Raw genomic sequence first — 16,633 nt, forward strand, 5'->3', positions numbered from 1 at the left:
CTAATACCAAAATGTGGGTTTGATCTCAGCAGAGGGAAGACTTTTTGGAATAACATCTACTCTTTGTGAAATGGGTGCATAATTACATGGTTGCATGATCTCCATGTAAAATGTTCCCATGTAATTGAAATCGCTCTGGATGGGTTAGGGGAGTGCTATGATTTTTTTTTTTTTTACTTAGTGGTGTTTTGTTATTTATATTTTTACATGTTTTTTTTTCAACATACTTGGCCTTGCGGAAGTATCTTCTGTGTCGCCCAGCATTATACAAATCCCATATAATAATCTAGTGGCAGCCTTAAGAATCATTATTAACAGGAATGCTGGGCGAACACAGACCAGAGAAGCACAGAAGTGACATCCTTTGGCCATATCCCATGCTTCATTGTGAACAATGCCCTGTGGAACCGGATGATGAATGCCACACAACTCCAGGCACAATTAAGGGAGGTGAGAGACACCCAAGTGTCACGTCAAACCATTCAAAACCATTTACATCAGCATGGTCTGCATGCTAGATGACATGCAAAGGTACCTGGCCACACCACCAGGCACAGGTGTCCTTGTCTTGCATGGGCCAAGGAGCAACTATGCTGGACGAGGGACCAGTGGGCCTCAGTGCTGTTCACTGATGAAAGTCGATTCACACTAAGCAGAAATGAATGTCGCCAAAGATGTTGGAGATATCAGTGAGAATGAATAACATCAATAATCCAGTCATTGTGCCTCTGCATGAACAACACAGGCCTAATTTCATCTTCATGGACAACAATGCGTCAGCTCATCAAGGTCGCATCATAGGGAACGGCTGCTGGGAGACTGGGTACCTCAAATGGAGTGGCCTGCACTTTCTCTGGACCTGAATCCCATTGAAAACCTATGGGATCAGCTGAGCCACTGTGTAGAGGCTCATAACTCTGTACACCAGAACCTCAATGACCTGAGGGCCACCCTTCAAGAAGAGTGGGATGCCATGCCTCAACAGAAAATAATAGTGCAAGAAAACAAAACACGTCCCACGGAGCGAATTACCATCTACCAGTCACCAGGGTCAAGAAGGAATCTTTTATTGCAGCAATACAACGCGTTTCGGGGAATCACTCCCCCTTCATCAGGTACAAAGGAGCTGCACGGTGCAGCTCCTTTGTACCTGATGAAGGGGAGTGATTCCCGAAACGCGTTGTATTGCTGCAATATAAAAATTCCTTCTTGACCCTGGTGACTGGTAGACGGTAATTCGCGCCGTGGGACGTGTTTTGTTATCTTGCACTACTATCTTCTTGGGGGCTCCAGGCTTCTCCTTTTGAAGATCCCTCGTGGTCCCGAGGCTGCAGACCGCCATATCCAGACGTCCAGGCTTGTTTGAAAATACCTATAATAGTGTTGTGCCTATATCCACACAACCACACAAGGTGAGCCTTGCCAATTCTTTTTGTTCACCATTATACACCCACAGAATTACCCTATGGTGCGCCCATCTGTTTCCCTACAGATTTAAAACCAGCCTGCTACATTACATTCAACAGAAAATAAGTAGACTTGTGAACAGCATGAGACATCGTTGTCGAGCTGTAATTGATGCTCAAGGCCACATGACAAGTTATTGAGGCATTGACATTTTTTATGGGGGAATACCCACCACTGCTTTTGACTTTTGTTTCAATAAATAGTTTGAGATGAGGAAATCGCCATTGGATGCTTTTGCAAAAATGCCCTACTTTCATGATATAATATCACTGTAGTGTAAACTTTTTACATTTTCCATAAATTTTACTTGAAAGCCAAATATCCCTAACCTTTTGTGAGTAATGTAAGTATTCAGACTTTTTACTCAGGTGTTAGTTGAAGCACATTTTTGGCAGTGATTCTAGCCTCCAGTCATCTTGGGCATGATGCCAGATGATTTGTACATCTGGATTTGAGTATTTTCTGCCATTCATCTCTGCAGATGCTCTCAAGCTCTGTCAGGTTGGATGTGTACCCTTGGACAGCCATCTTCAGGTCTTCACTAGATTTGTTTGATTTTAAGTCACGGCTCTGCCTGGGCCATCAAAGACATTCAAAGAGTTGTCCCTAACCACTCATGTGCTGTCTTAGGGTAATTGTCTTGTTGGAAAGTGGACATTTAGGCCAGGTTGAGATCCAGAGCACTGTGGATCAATTAAGAACACTGTACTTTGAGGGGTGTGTCCATGCCGTGTAAGGTGTTAGACTTGTCTCCTCACAGCTCTAGCGGCCTACAACTGCCATTTAGCTTTTGCTCATTCATCCTAGCCCACTGGACCTTATTTCTGCTAGCCTTAGGCTACTTTCACACTTGCGTTCGGTGCGCATCCGTCTGGTATCTGCACAGACGGATCCGCACCTATAATGCAAACGCTTGCATCCGTTCAGAACGGATCCGTCTGCATAACAGCTTTTTCAGATCTGAGTTTTCACATCGTGAAAACTCAGATCCGACAGTATATTCTAACACAGAGGCGTTCCCATGGTGATGGAGATGCTTCAAGTTAGAATATACTAAGAACTGTGTACATAACTGCCCCCTGCTGCCTGGCAGCACCCGATCTCTTACAGGGGGCTGTGATCCGCACAATTAACTCCTCAGGTGCCGCACCTGAGGGGTTAATTGTGCGTATCATAGCCCCCTGTAAGAGATCAGGTGCTGCCAGGCAGCAGGGGCCAGACCCCCCTCCTCCCCAGTTTTAAATTCATTGATGGCCAGTGCGGGCTCCCCTCTTCCCCCCCCCCTAATTAAAATCACCCCCCATCATTGGTGGCAGCGGAGAGTTCCGATCGGAGTCCCAGTTTAATCGCTGGGGCTCCGACCGGTTACCATGGCAGCCAGGACGCTACTGCAGTCCTGGCTGCCATGGTTACTTAGCAATTTTAGAAGCATTATACTTACCTCCGCTGTCTGTGGCCGGCCGGGTGCTCCTCCTACTGGTAAGTGACAGGTCTGTGCTATAAGCAATGCGCCGCACAGACCTTTCACTTACCAGTAAGAGGAGCGACCGGCCGGCCACAGACAGCGCAGGTAAGTATAATGCTTCTAAAATTGCTAAGTAACCATGGCAGCCAGGACTGCAGTAGCTTCTGGCTGCCATGGTAACCGATCGGAGCCCCAGCGATTAAACTGGGACTCTGATCGGAACTCTCCGCTGACACCAATGGGGGAATGATTTTAATTAGGGGGGGAAAGTGGAGGCCGCACTGGCCACCAATGAATTTAATACAGGGGAGGGGGGGCCGCACTGGCAACCAATGAATTTAATACTAAGGAGGGAGGGGGGGCCGCACTGGCCACCAATGAATTTGAAACTGGGGAGGGAGGGGGGTCTGGCCCCTGCTGCCTGGCAGCACCTGATCTCTTACAGGGGGCTATGATATGCACAATTAAACCCCTCAGGTGCGGTACCTGAGGGGTTAATTGTGCGGGATCACAGCCCCCTGTAAGAGATCGGGTGCTGCCAGGCAGCAGGGGGCAGTTATGTACACAGTTCTTAGTATATTCTAACTTGAAACGTCCCCATCACTATGGGAACGCCTCGGTGTTAGAATATACTGTCGGATCTGAGATTTCACGATCTAACTCAAATCCGATGGTTATATTCTAATATAGAGGCGTTCCCATGGTGATGGGGGACGCTTCAAGTTAAAATATACCATCGGATTGGAGAAAACTCCGATCCGATGGTATATTAATAGGGACTCCTGACTTTACATTGAAAGTCAATGGGGGACGGATCCGTTTGCAATTGCACCATATTGTGTCAACGTCAAACGGATCCGTCCCCATTGACTTGCATTGTAAGTCAGGACGGATCCGTTTGGCTCCGCGCGGCCAGGCAGACACCAAAACGCTGCAAGCTGCGTTTTGGTGTCCGCCTTCAGAGAGGAATGGAGGTGGAACGGAGCCAAACTGATGCATTCTGAACGGATCCTTATCCATTCAGAATGCATTGGGGATGAACGGATCAGTTCGGGGCCGCTTGTGAGAGCCCTCAAACGGATCTCACAAGCGAAAACGCAAGTGTGAAAGTAGCCTTACTCTCCCTGTGCAGTGAGGTACCTGGCCATACCTTTTGTGTTTACTCAGCCTGTACGATCTGCCAGACACAGTCCGTCTTGTACAGCCGTGCTGCTTGGGCTTTGGATCACACTCCCGCTGGCTGGATCTCCACAGCAGGCTGAGCTGAGGCCTTGTCTTTTCCCATCCTGTTGCTGGATCCGTCGGCCATCTTGGATCTTCTGCTCGGAGTCACAGGTGAGAGGGACACCTCATACTAGACATCCACCTGCCATCAGATCCGCTGTAAGCCTGGCAGTATTTCTTAGGTCCGAGACCTGATATTAACCCATAGTCAGGAAGTAGTGTCAGTACTATAAAAAGTGAGAGAGAAAAAAGAGCAGAGAATAATATCTCTCCCTTAATGCATCGAGTGGAAGATTACTGTATTAGCTGTCAGAGCTTCTAGAGTTGGGTCTAACTGACTTTTTTAAGCCTTGCCCACCTTTTCTGCATATACTCGAACTTTAAAGCCTCTGTTCTTTTTGCCAACAGGCTTTTATATACAATTGTTTATAAAGATTTCACTTCTCCACCAGCCAGCTGTGTTTTCCTCTCTTTTTCACATAACCTTGCTGCCATCTAGTGGGGAAAGGAGCTATTGCTTTGCCATTATGATCGTTCTTTTCAGCTACCACTAATGCTTAAAGGGAGTCTGTCACCACAATTTGCCCTTCTAGACCACTTACATAGCACTGTAGCATAACTATAGATCAGTCAAATGGTACCTTTGTCTTTTTGTTTGGATGTTCACCAGGGGCAAAAACTGAGTTTTATTCATATGTAAATGAGGGCTCGCAAGTGCCCAGGGGCGGCGTTCGGGCTGTAAGTGCCCAGGCCGCTCTGCCTTCTTCTCACATAACCCCTCCCCAGCCTGTTGCTTGGCCCACCCTGTAAGCCTCTTACGTCATCCAGTGTACTGGCCGATATCCCGCCCGCGCATGCGCACTGCATGGAATGATGCTGCTGCCCACAATGGTCATCACTGGATGACGTAAGAAGCTTACAGGGCGGGCCAAGCAACAGGCTGGGGAGGGGTTATGTGAGAAGAAGGCAGAGCGGCCTGGGCACTTACAGCCCGAACGCCGCCCCTGGGCACTTGCGAGCCCTCATTTATATATGAATAAAACTCTGTTTTTGCCCCTGGTGAACATCCAAACAAAAAGACAAAGGTACCATTTGACTGATCTATAGTTATGCTACAGTGCTATGTAAGTGGTCTATAAGGGCAAATTGTGGTGACAGACTCCCTTTAAATCTGGTTTCAACCTGGCCTTCATTCGTCTTTTACAATGAGTATATAATTTTTTTCCTACTTTGCCGCCCACATCTCACTTTTTTTTTTATATACTTTGCCTGTGCTACCATGGTCAAAACTAAAGGAGATAAACATAACGCCATTCTGGATTCTTCAAAATCAAGCAAACATAACGGAGATATGGATAGGTTTTTGAAGACTCTCATGACGTGCTCTCCCAGCATGAATCCAAAATGCCCTCCTCTCAAACTGATGATCTATCTCAAGTGGAAGTCTCAGCCTCAGACAGTAATTCTGAGGTTTTAGATCGGAGGCCTGCACCTATCTCCAGATCTTTTCTTCAAAATGCGCTGTCTAAAGCCTTGTCTCCTGTTTTACATAATCTTACAGAAATTAAGACAACTTAAAACAACTGGGCCACAGAGTGGAATCGCTGGGGACTACCCAATCTATAATTGTATCTCATAGATCAAGCTCTATGTCCTAAGCCAGATCAGGGAAAACCCCTAAGGGATGTCATCTGCGAGCTCCTGAGTTATGTGGACACTGTATCTATTCTCTCTAAAGCACGGGATACACCAGAAATCCTCTATGAAGACGCTAAAATTATAATATTTCAAGATCTGGCTCCATCCATACTCTATAAGAGGCGTCTCTTAAAACCCTTGTTAAATATTCGCCGAGCTTGTAAACTACTGAGCTTTATTCTTTTGGCTTTGCAATCATAAAAAAGGAAGACTACTAGTGGTCTGCTCTCCCAAAGATTTGTCTTCAGTGTGGACTAGAAATAGACCCTCTTGATATCCCCTCATGGATGCCGTTTCAACTGGAGGATTCTCTTCCTTCTCTCCCTGATGTGGAAGACTGGCATTTTCAGGGCATGTCCAAATCTTAACCTAAAAGGAATGTTTATCTCCTTGTCCGTTCTCTCTTTAATATTTTTTTGCGGTCCCCCTGCCAGACAGTGATTAGTCCACCTCTGGCGGGAGTGGACATCTTTGATTGGTCTTTAAAACAAATAGCTTACCTTATATACATGGCCCAGATTTTTTAATTTCCTTATTGTGGGATCTGGTCGGCAGAACATGCTCCCTAGTCCTGGTCCTTTCCCCTCCTAGTTCCCTACTCATTTGCATATCCTCCACCCTTCTCTTCTTCCCCCTTGGCTGGTGGCACTTTCCCCTTGATATTACAGCTTGCCACCCCGTGTACGATGCACAATTGATTTTCCTCTTTTTCTTTTCTATTTAGTATAACTATAGTGAAGATTAACTCCTACAATGTCCAGGGCCTGAACATTCCTCAGAAATGCAGCCAATTTATCTCTTCTCAAACGAGAAAAGTCAGACATCTTTTTGCAAGAACCACTCTTTAAAGCCAATAAAATATCTACCCTTAACTGGTAGATTTATTCCCAGTGTTTCATAGCACTTACCCCACTTGTGCCTCTAAAGGCATCAGTATAGCTATGCAGAAAAACCTCCCCTCTAAACGTATAGACCCTGATTTATTATGCCTTCACACCCGAATTCTGGCTTCAAAAAGTCACAAAATAGGGCTTTGGGACTTTTTGCATTCTTACACCACTTACTCCAGTTTGGAAATGCGGGTGGAAACGTGGGTGTGGTTAGCTGTGTTAATGAGTTTCACTACATCTATCTACTATCACTAAGACTTTTTTAAAAAGTCACAATCTCAGTCCATTTGATAAATGTTGCATAAAGAATGTCAACCAAGACTCAAGCAAAACTGATTTCAAATATTCTCCTCATGATAAATCCCCCCTATAGTGTCTCACTCAGATCCTGATGGGAGGTTTATTAAGGCCTCTTACACGCGGCCGTTGTGCGGCCGTTCTGTGCAGCGGACCGGACCCATTCAACTTGAATGAGTCCGTGGTCTGTCCGCACCACAAAAAAATATGACGTCATATTTATTTGCGGTGCGAAACAACGGAAAGAAACACCACTCCATAGTGCTTCCGGTGTTCCATTCCGTGACTCCGTTCCCAATCTCCAGAATTGCGGACCCATTCAAGTGACTGGGTCCGCATCCGTGATGTGGGGTGCACACGGCCAGCGGCCGTGGATTGCCTACCCGCCATTTTCGGGCCACAATACGGCCACAGCCGCCCAACGGCCGTGTGCATGCGGCCTTAAAGATACTTTTAGGCCCCTTTCTCACGAGCGAGTTTTCCGCGCGGGTGCAATGCGTGACGTGAACGCATAGCACCCGCACTTAATCCTGACCCATTCATTTCAATAGGGGTGTGTACATGAGCGTTGTTTTTCACGCATCAGTTCTGCGTTGCGTGAAAATCGCAGCATGTTCTATATTCTGCGTTTTTCACGCAGCCCTGGCTTCATAGAGGTGAATGGGGGTGCGTGAAAAACGCATTGCATCCGCAAGCAACTGCGGGTGCGACGCTTTTTTCACTGATGGTTGCTAAGAGATGTTGTTTGTAAACCTTCAGTTTTTTATCACGCGCGTGAAAAACGCATCAAAACGCATTGCACCCGCGCGGAAAAAACTGAACGCAATCGCAGACAAAACTGACTGAACTTGCTTGCAAAATAGTGCGAGTTTCGGTGAACGCACCCTGAACGCATCCTGACCTAATCCGTCATGCTCGTGTGAAAGAGGCCTTAGACACAGTGACAGTGCTTCTATTTTAACGATAAACTCTTTGCTGGAGCATGGGGCTTAGTAGGTGAGATGCGGGCCACAGCAGTAGAATTCAGGAGGGCATGTGCGATCGCAGGTCAAGTACATGAGTACCTGATTCTCCCATAATTACTCCCTAAAAGCATTATGTACCCAGCCAGCGGCAGAGAGAAGGGTTTGGGTGGCCCCCTGGGAAATTTCCCTGTAAGGTCTATGGCCAATCCTCCCATGACCCTTTACTATTTAGGAAGTTGCAAAGGTCCTGTTGTCTATTCCCAGTGGAAAAAGTCCTGGACCAGATGGCCTCCTTATCAGTTATTATAAGAAATTTAAGACTCTCCTCCCAACTTTGGTGAAATTGTACAGTGCTCTCTGCCTACTTGCCTCACCTTGGAAGCACATATTACTCTCCTTCATAAGAAGGGAAAAGATGTTCAGGAATGTGGAAGCTATAGACCCATTTATTTACTCAACTCTGATTTGAAGTGGTGGGCTAAATTACTTGCAGATAGAACCAAACCTTTTCTAACCACTTTAATTGGTCCAGAACAAGTGGTTTTGTTCCAGGCAGAGGGGGCATTCACAATATAACTAGTCTTATCAATGATATTTTTCATGCTAAAAAACACCCTCCTGACTCTTGTTACCATGGACGCTGAAATATTTGTAGTGGCTATTTTCAACCTGTATGCATGCTTACATGCTGCATTGTGAAGTAACGGTATGTTGTTCCTTCTTTTTCTATTTGAAACGCCAGAAGACAAGGTTGCCCACTGTCTCCTACCTTTTTCATTCTCTCCATAAAAATGCTAATTCAGAGAATCCGTCTACACCAGGACATCCATGACCTTAAAATGGGTTAGGGCTGCAGTAAACTATTATTTCAGTAATCAAGTATTCTATCGATTATTTTTTATGATTAATCGAGTAATCTAATAAGAAAAAATGAATTAATAGACTGTTTTCCTTTATAAACCCCCTGTTTATCAGACCCCCTGCCATCAGTCCCCAACACCCTTCATTCACCCCTGTGTGATCAGCCCAAGTGCATCAGTTCCCCCAGTGCCATCAGCTCCACTATCACCCAGTGCCATCAGCTCCCCCCCACCGCAGTGCCTTCAGCTCCACTCCCCCAGTGCCATCAGCCCCTCCATGCCATCCATTGCCATGTCCCCAACTCCCCCAGTGCCATCAGAACAGCCCCTCCATGCCCCTCACTCCCCCTGTGCCATGATATCAGCCCCTCCATGTCCCCCAGTGCCACCAGATCAGCCCCTCCATGTCCCTCACTCCCCCACTGCCACCAGATCAGCCCCTCCATGTCCCCTACTCCTCCAGTGCCATCAGATCAGCCCCTCCATGTCCCCCAGTGCCATCAGATCAGCCCCTCCATGTCCCCCAGTGCCATCAGATCAGCCCCTCCATGTTCTCCAGTGCCATCAGATCAGCCCCTCCATGTTCTCCAGTGCCATCAGATCAGCCCCTCCATGTCCTCCAGTGCCATCAGATCAGCCCCTCCATGTCCTCCAGTGCCATCAGATCAGCCCCTCCATGTCCCCTACTACCCCAGTGCCATCAGATCAGCCCCTCCATGTCCCCCAGTGCCATCAGATCAGCCCCTCCATGTCCTCCAGTGCCATCAGATCAGCCCCTCCATGTCCCCCACTCCCATCTTCCCCTCCATGCCATCCATTGCCGGCTGTCCCCCTTCAGTGCCATGTCCCGAGCGCCAGTGAAATAAAATACTTACCTTTCCTGTAGGGGCACTGCTCCACAGCTCCTTCCTCTTCTTCTCCGCACACTGCACTGGATCCTGACGTCACACAGCGTCGGGTCATAGTGCGCGCTTACGTGCACTATGACCTGACGATGTGTCAGGATCCAGTGCAGCGTGGTACGGGCCAGCGGGTGACCATGGAGCGGTAAGTAATAGCAAGCGCTTCACTCCTGCTCCGTGGTCACATGACACAAATGAATCCGTGATGCAAAAAAAATGCCCCTGCGTCTTATGGGGCGAATGCTGACAGTTTTATATCGCAGGCTGCGATGTACGAGCGAGCGGGGAGGGACTGGGAGGAGGAGCTGGGGGCCGGCAATAGCGGCGGGGCGGTGCAGTCACTGTACTATAGCCCCGCCGCTCCAGTGCTGCAATATTCAAATATAAAATGTCTTATTCAATTAAAAGTGATTACACATGCCCCCTCACTCCTATTATTACCGTACATCCTAACAGCTTCAATAAAATGCAGGCAAGCAGGCCGGGCGGGCGGCAACGTAACTCCATGATGTCACGTGCCTGCGCCGCCTACTTTATGAATGAAGCAGGCGGCGCAGGCAAGTGACGTCAGTGAGTGATGCGCCGGCCGCCCGGCCTGCCTGCCTGGGTTGTACAGAAGCTGTTAGGATGTACGGTACTATTAGGAGTGGGGGGGCATGTGTAATCACTTTTAACTGAATAAGACATTTTATATTTGTATACTGGAGGGGGGGGGGGGATCTGTGGATGACAGTTTTATGGGGAACATCCGTGGATGGCACAGTTAAGGGGTGGGGGGTCTGTGGATGGCACTGTTATGGGGTGGGGGGGTCTGTGGATGGCACATATATAACAGTGCCACCCACAGATCCCATATAACAGTGCCACCCACAGATCCCCCATAACAGTGCCACCCACAGATCCCCCCCCATAACAGTGCCATCCACAGATCCCCCCTGTAACAGTGCCATCCACAGATCCCCCCTGTAACAGTGCCAGCCACAGATCCCCCTGTAACAGTGCAAGCCACAGATCCCCCCCCTATAACAGTGTCCGTCACAGATCCCCCCCCATAACAATGTCCGTCATCCACAGATCCCCCATAACAGTGCCACCCACAGATCCCCCCCCCCCATAACAGTGCCATCCACAGACCCCCCCTGTAACAGTGCCATCCACAGATCCCCCCTGTAACAGTGCCAGCCACAGATCCCCCTGTAACAGTGCAAGCCACAGATCCCCCCCATAACAGTGTCCGTCACAGATCCCCCCCATAACAATGTCAGTCATCCACAGATCCCCCCATAACAGTGTCCATCATCCACAGATCCCCCCATAACAGTGTCCGTCATCCACAGATCCCCCCATAACAGTGTCCGTCATCCACAGATCCCCCCATAACAGTGTCCTTCACAGATCCCCAGTAATAGTGCCATCCACAGACAACCATTAGTTCCAAACTCACCAAAAGCACACCTTTTGGTTAAAAATATTTTTTTTCTTATTTTCCTGCCCATAAACCTAGGTGCGTCTTATGGGCCGGTGCGTCTTATAGGGCGAAAAATACGGTAATCGTTTCAGCCCTAGAATAGGTTCTTTCTGCCATACCACTGCAGCATTTGCCAATTGAAAACATTCTCCCTTCCTTTTGTGTGTTGAATGGGTAGGAAGAACTACCTCAGAACTTACATTTTACCTTTATTTTTACTTGTCCTACAAATGGTGCCAATTTATCAACCCAGATAATGTCCCTTAGGAGTTTGTTTACTTGCTTTGTATGGAAATAGAGCTGTCCTAGGCTACCCCATCGTCTCCTTATTTTATTTCAAAAATGTTTTTATTGTTTCATAGACATAGGCGTGAAAAAGTTAACATTGACCAAAGCATAAATATATCAGCATGCTTATACAACAACCAATACAGTGTAAATACAGATACTGATATAATCCGTACATTGCAATAATTGGTAGAACATGGGTTTGGAGAACATCTCCAAAAAGGGGGGGGGACAGAATAGAGGAGGGGGGGTGGGGAAGTCTGAGGGAATGAGGGAAAAGGGTATTTTAATTCCATACTCTTATAATCTATCCCGTCACTAACTGGTCTTAATCCTTTGAAAGGGACTCATCGTCTCCTTATTTTAAAGCCATCTTCAGTTTACCTGATCTACTTTCATTCCTATCAGGAATTATACATGATGGCACTCCTTAAGAAATCTTTTTCTCTCCCTAAACTTTCTTCTCTGCTAACTCCACACTCAAACTTCAAACTGAGAAAGAATTATCTTGGTTAGTCTTTTCTCTTACTTCCTAAACTTCCCAGTCACTCGAAATTCTATATGCATTTACTGGATTCAAAAGAACCACATAGGCTGGTCAACAATAGCAGGTCTATGTCCAAGTGCTCTTCTTATTGATGAAATGGGCAGTACATTTTGGCCTAACACAGAAGTGAAGATTTGGCATACGGTGTAAAGTAAGGCCTTTGTGGACACCAACTACGGGATCCCTCTAAGTCGCACGTTGTTCCTGCGGCTTCTATTTTCCTGGTCTTCTAGGTGTAAAAGAGCATTGTTAAGCTAGGATTTGTGCATTTAAAAGTTGGTGTGCAGCACCGTGCTGCCTTGTATGATTGCAGCCTGTGGGCCCTCTGCACAGCTACCATTTGGCCTATTTGCTACACCCTAGTCTTAATGTCGGCCCGTTCTCTCAGCACAGATGAAAGAGCTTGAGCAACGAAGTTCTTTATGAACGACCTGGATAATAGCCTTAGGGTCAGACTCCCCCAGGGTCTGAAACGGTGCAGGAGCTACCATCATTTGAATCTTCAGGAGCACACAGGTCAGCCAACACCATCTTGCCTCTGCCCGTGGAGGAAAATTACTTTTTATTTAGGTATTTATCAAGCTTGACTTAAATCTTCTCTGGCTTAGGGGTGTTCTTGAAGTCTCTGCCTTGTTCCTTGTTCAGTTTGTCTATGATGGCAAGAGCTCTGTGCTGCAAAAAAATTGCTTGGCCTGGCGACGTGTTGAGGAACTTTGGGATCAAGCATCCATCACAGTGCATTGCAAGCTCCGCCCATGGAGTTGCTACTATTTAGTAGAGGACCCGTCTACATGAAGATAGTATTTCTTAAAATGGTTGTCCGGCCTGGTGTCGACAACCCCTTTGGTCTAGACCTATTCCCCTTAAGTACAGGAACATTATAAAAGGGGGGCAGAAAAAAGGAAAGCTCACCTGTCCCCAGTCCCACTGCTGCTCTTTTCATCTGGTCCCTGGGTCCCATGACCGCTACAGCCAATCACAGGCTTCACTAGTCACAGTGGCTAAAAGGCTACATCACAGTAGTCATGTACCATTCAAGTGTCTGTGACAATTGAGGCCTGTGATTGGCTGCAGTAGACACAGGACCGAAACAGCTGGAAGCAGAGCAGCAGCAAGTTTTCCTTTATTTATGTTCAGGGGGGATAATTCTAGACCAAAGGGGTTGTCAGCTGATAGGCTGGACAACCACTTTATTAGTGCATATGGACAAGGGTTATGGACAAGGGTAAATAAAAAAAATAAAAAAAACATATCTAATATCCTCAATCAGTAACACAAAAATCCAAAATGGTTGTATCTATCTTTGCTTTAGAAAGATCCCAGGAAGCGGATCGAAACGTTGCATGTCTGGTGAATAAAGTCACTTTATTTATTTTACTTCTTGGATGTGCCGTGGAATTTCTTTGATTTATTCATTTGGAGCAGGATCGTCTCCTCAGCCACTGACACTCCACTTATACGCAAGAAACTGCAGTGCTGCCCAACTCTCATTTTTTATCTAGGTAGACAGATATAGTAGATTGGAAGGAGAGATGGATTGAAGACTAAAAAGATTAACTGCTGTTGTGAAAAACCTCTGCAGCCCCCTTAAGTGATGAGTCTTGGACACAATGATTAACAGAGATTGGTCTGCAGAATATGTGGGCAGCTACATGAAGAGGCCTTAACAAGAGAACGTCCCACCGTGGTGTGGCATAATGTACTGTAGCCAGACCCCTCTAGTCTTCATTTCAAGTACACTGACAGGTCAGCATTAAATTTATTTGGTCATCGAACCAGTGGCATGTTCATTTCTCCTAAGTGTCTCAGGATCAATTTTTCAACCGGACAATTACAGGCTGGGTGTTGCATGTGCTACTGTGAGCAGCTTGCATGGCCTAAATGTGCTACCATGGCCTGTAGCGTCTCCAGACTTGTCTCCCATTGAGCACATCTGGGGCTTCATTGGTCGTCAATTGCAAAGGGACCTGTCAGCAATAGATCTTGATGATTTGCGTGCCCAAGTGATTTCAACATGGCCGAACATTCCTCAGACAACTATTAATGACTTTGCTGATGGCACGCAAAGGAGTGTAAGTGTGCGTATTCATACTTGATACTGAATAAATTGATGAATATTTTGTTTCCATTGTTTTTTTTTTTAGCATTTGCCTATCATTAATATATCTATCTGTCCTGTTATTTACATAAGTCCATGGCTTTTCCTTCTTGGTGTTACAATTTCAGTATTAAAGAGTCTATAAAAGGATGGGTCATAAATATCAAATCATCGAGCTCTAACACCTGGCACCCCTACCAATTAGCCATTTTTGGCAGCTACTCAAAAACAGTGGATGAAGACGAAAGAAGAGTTCTGTGTCCACTTTGTAGTGGCCGTCCACGGTTTCTGCAGCTCAGCTCCCATTCAAGTGAAAATCATGAAGAGACATTCTATATGATTTTATAAATGCATAAACTATTACTATTAGGGAAAAAAAGTACAACAAAATGGTATTGTATAGTACCAATTCCAAAGAATGGTCGTCAGTGCAGTACATAGTCGCACCCAGTCCTTAAGGACCCCTGCAGACAAGCGTGTGTCATGCTGCGAGTCCGCAGCGCAGCACCCGGCCTGAACTCCCAACACTGCCATAGCATTATATTAATTTATGTATGTCACGGCGCGGTGTGGGTGGTAAACTCCACACCAAACACAGGAGGGAAGGGAAAGGGTACTAGGCCTGGAAACTAGGGAAAGGGGAAAGGTCGCCACCTAGTGAATCCCTAGACCAAGCCCTGACTACTATCAGTATGAACAGACCTCGATGGTAGGAATGTTCATACGCAGTAACCTAGAGCCCTATCTGACCCTAAAAGGCCCTGGAAATAGTGTCAGGACAAAGGATGACCTGTTCCTTCCCAGATGAAGGAACAGGAGACTCCCTCAGGCCTTATACCAAAACATAGGGGAATACAACAAACTAGAGCTAGGAAAAGACACTTAACTCCGAAGGATGCGAACGAGCAGGAACTCAGTGGAGAACCAACACCAGCACTTCCACCACCAGAAAGGAGCTATTAACCGCATAGCATGATGGGTGAGACCAGACTAAATAGAGGAGTTGGAATGACCACTTAAGCTAGACCTAAGACAAGACATCACCAGCAACAACACAGAAACAAGTGAAACCAAAGAAGCTGTCAGATCACATCACGTGCAGCCAGTCTCTTAGATCTTCTGACCCCTGTCACGGGAGAGACCGTCACAATGTAACCCTTACAGTTCTGGAATGTATTGGATAACACTGGCAGCATTATGTCAGTGTCATCTAATACATTCCAGAACTGTAAGGGTTACACAGTATCATAAGTCAATATAATGCTATGTGACCCTGGCAGTGCTGGGAGTTCAGGCCGGTAGCTGCGCTGCGGACTCGCAGCATGACACATGCTCGTCTGTAAGGGGCCTAAGAGTGGGAGCTGCTGTGTACAGCATTTTATATGCCAGTTCAAAATGTGCTGGAGTGAAATGCGACAAATTCCTAAAGAGACACAGGCCACATGTTTGCCTGTCAGTGTGCTAAAATGCAAATTGATGCCATCTATCAGCTGGCACAGATTTATGCTATATTTAATGGCAGTTCCAATAAATGAAGAGCGCCATATGTGACTTTTTCATGTAAGTCTTCTAGTGGAAAAAGGAATTATAATTTCCTTCTTTTCCATTTTTAAGTTAGTCGCTGTATTATTAGCTTTTGGTAAACATACTGTACATCCCTGAATACTTATTAAAGGGGTTTTGCCACAAGTAAATGTTACATTACTATAATTCAGCATGAAAATCTGGTTACTTTTGTCATTTACTTTACATACTCCAGTAGTGAGATATTATGTTTATTTTATTAGCAACCCCTGGTGTATAATCTGTGAAGTCATCTATTAAGGTAGATCCTTCAACTGCCACCAGCCATATCTATAGTTAGAAGCTGTGAAGGTTAGGGAAATAGCTGTAGCAGAAAGAACACACCCCTGAGCAGACAGCCTGAAGAAAATCTAATAATTGGAGCAATGAATGGGGAGATTTCTGGATCGTTTTGAGGTATAGGACTGGTTCTAACTTATGGACTTGTACGATATTATTTCTGCATTTCATTTTGAAAATCAGTCATGACATAACCCCTTTAAAGCCATAAATTATTAAATCTTATCATGGTAAACTTGAAAATAACTGAAAAAAAATTATATTTTAAATACATGAATGTAACTTCTTACGGATGTATTTTTTAGAATATGAAAACATATTAGCACGTTTTGAGTTTGTTTTGTTTTTTATTTTTTAATCTCTTCAAAAGGTATGATGAATTCCAGCCAATCTCTCCTACACCTTTTTGTGGAACTGATAGTCCTACTACCTGTGCTACTTACTATAATACATCCACAGCCAAGGCTGATCTGCTCAACAGAATGAAAGAAGTGAGTGAAGCCCAAGGGAAAGACGTAAATGTGACAGATGCAGAGTATGAAGAGGTGAGAGCGCTGATCTTGTGTGGATCTTCAGGGTCCTCAATTGCTGAAGTTAATTT

General features: G+C 46.0%; 1 protein-coding gene across 3 annotated transcripts in view; it reads left to right on the plus strand.

The window, feature by feature from the left end:
• The window catches only part of SHROOM4 (shroom family member 4), a 166,999-nt gene that overhangs the window by 138,359 nt on the left and 12,007 nt on the right, over positions 1–16,633 (plus strand). For all 3 annotated transcript variants that reach the window (XM_040405591.1, XM_040405590.1, XM_040405593.1), the window contains one exon: positions 16,403–16,577. In XM_040405591.1, the coding sequence (XP_040261525.1) occupies positions 16,403–16,577 (175 nt within the window). The remainder of the gene's footprint in view (positions 1–16,402; positions 16,578–16,633) is intronic.

The sequence above is a fragment of the Bufo bufo genome, chromosome 8, assembly GCF_905171765.1.
Source record: "Bufo bufo chromosome 8, aBufBuf1.1, whole genome shotgun sequence".
NCBI lineage: Eukaryota > Metazoa > Chordata > Amphibia > Anura > Bufonidae > Bufo > Bufo bufo.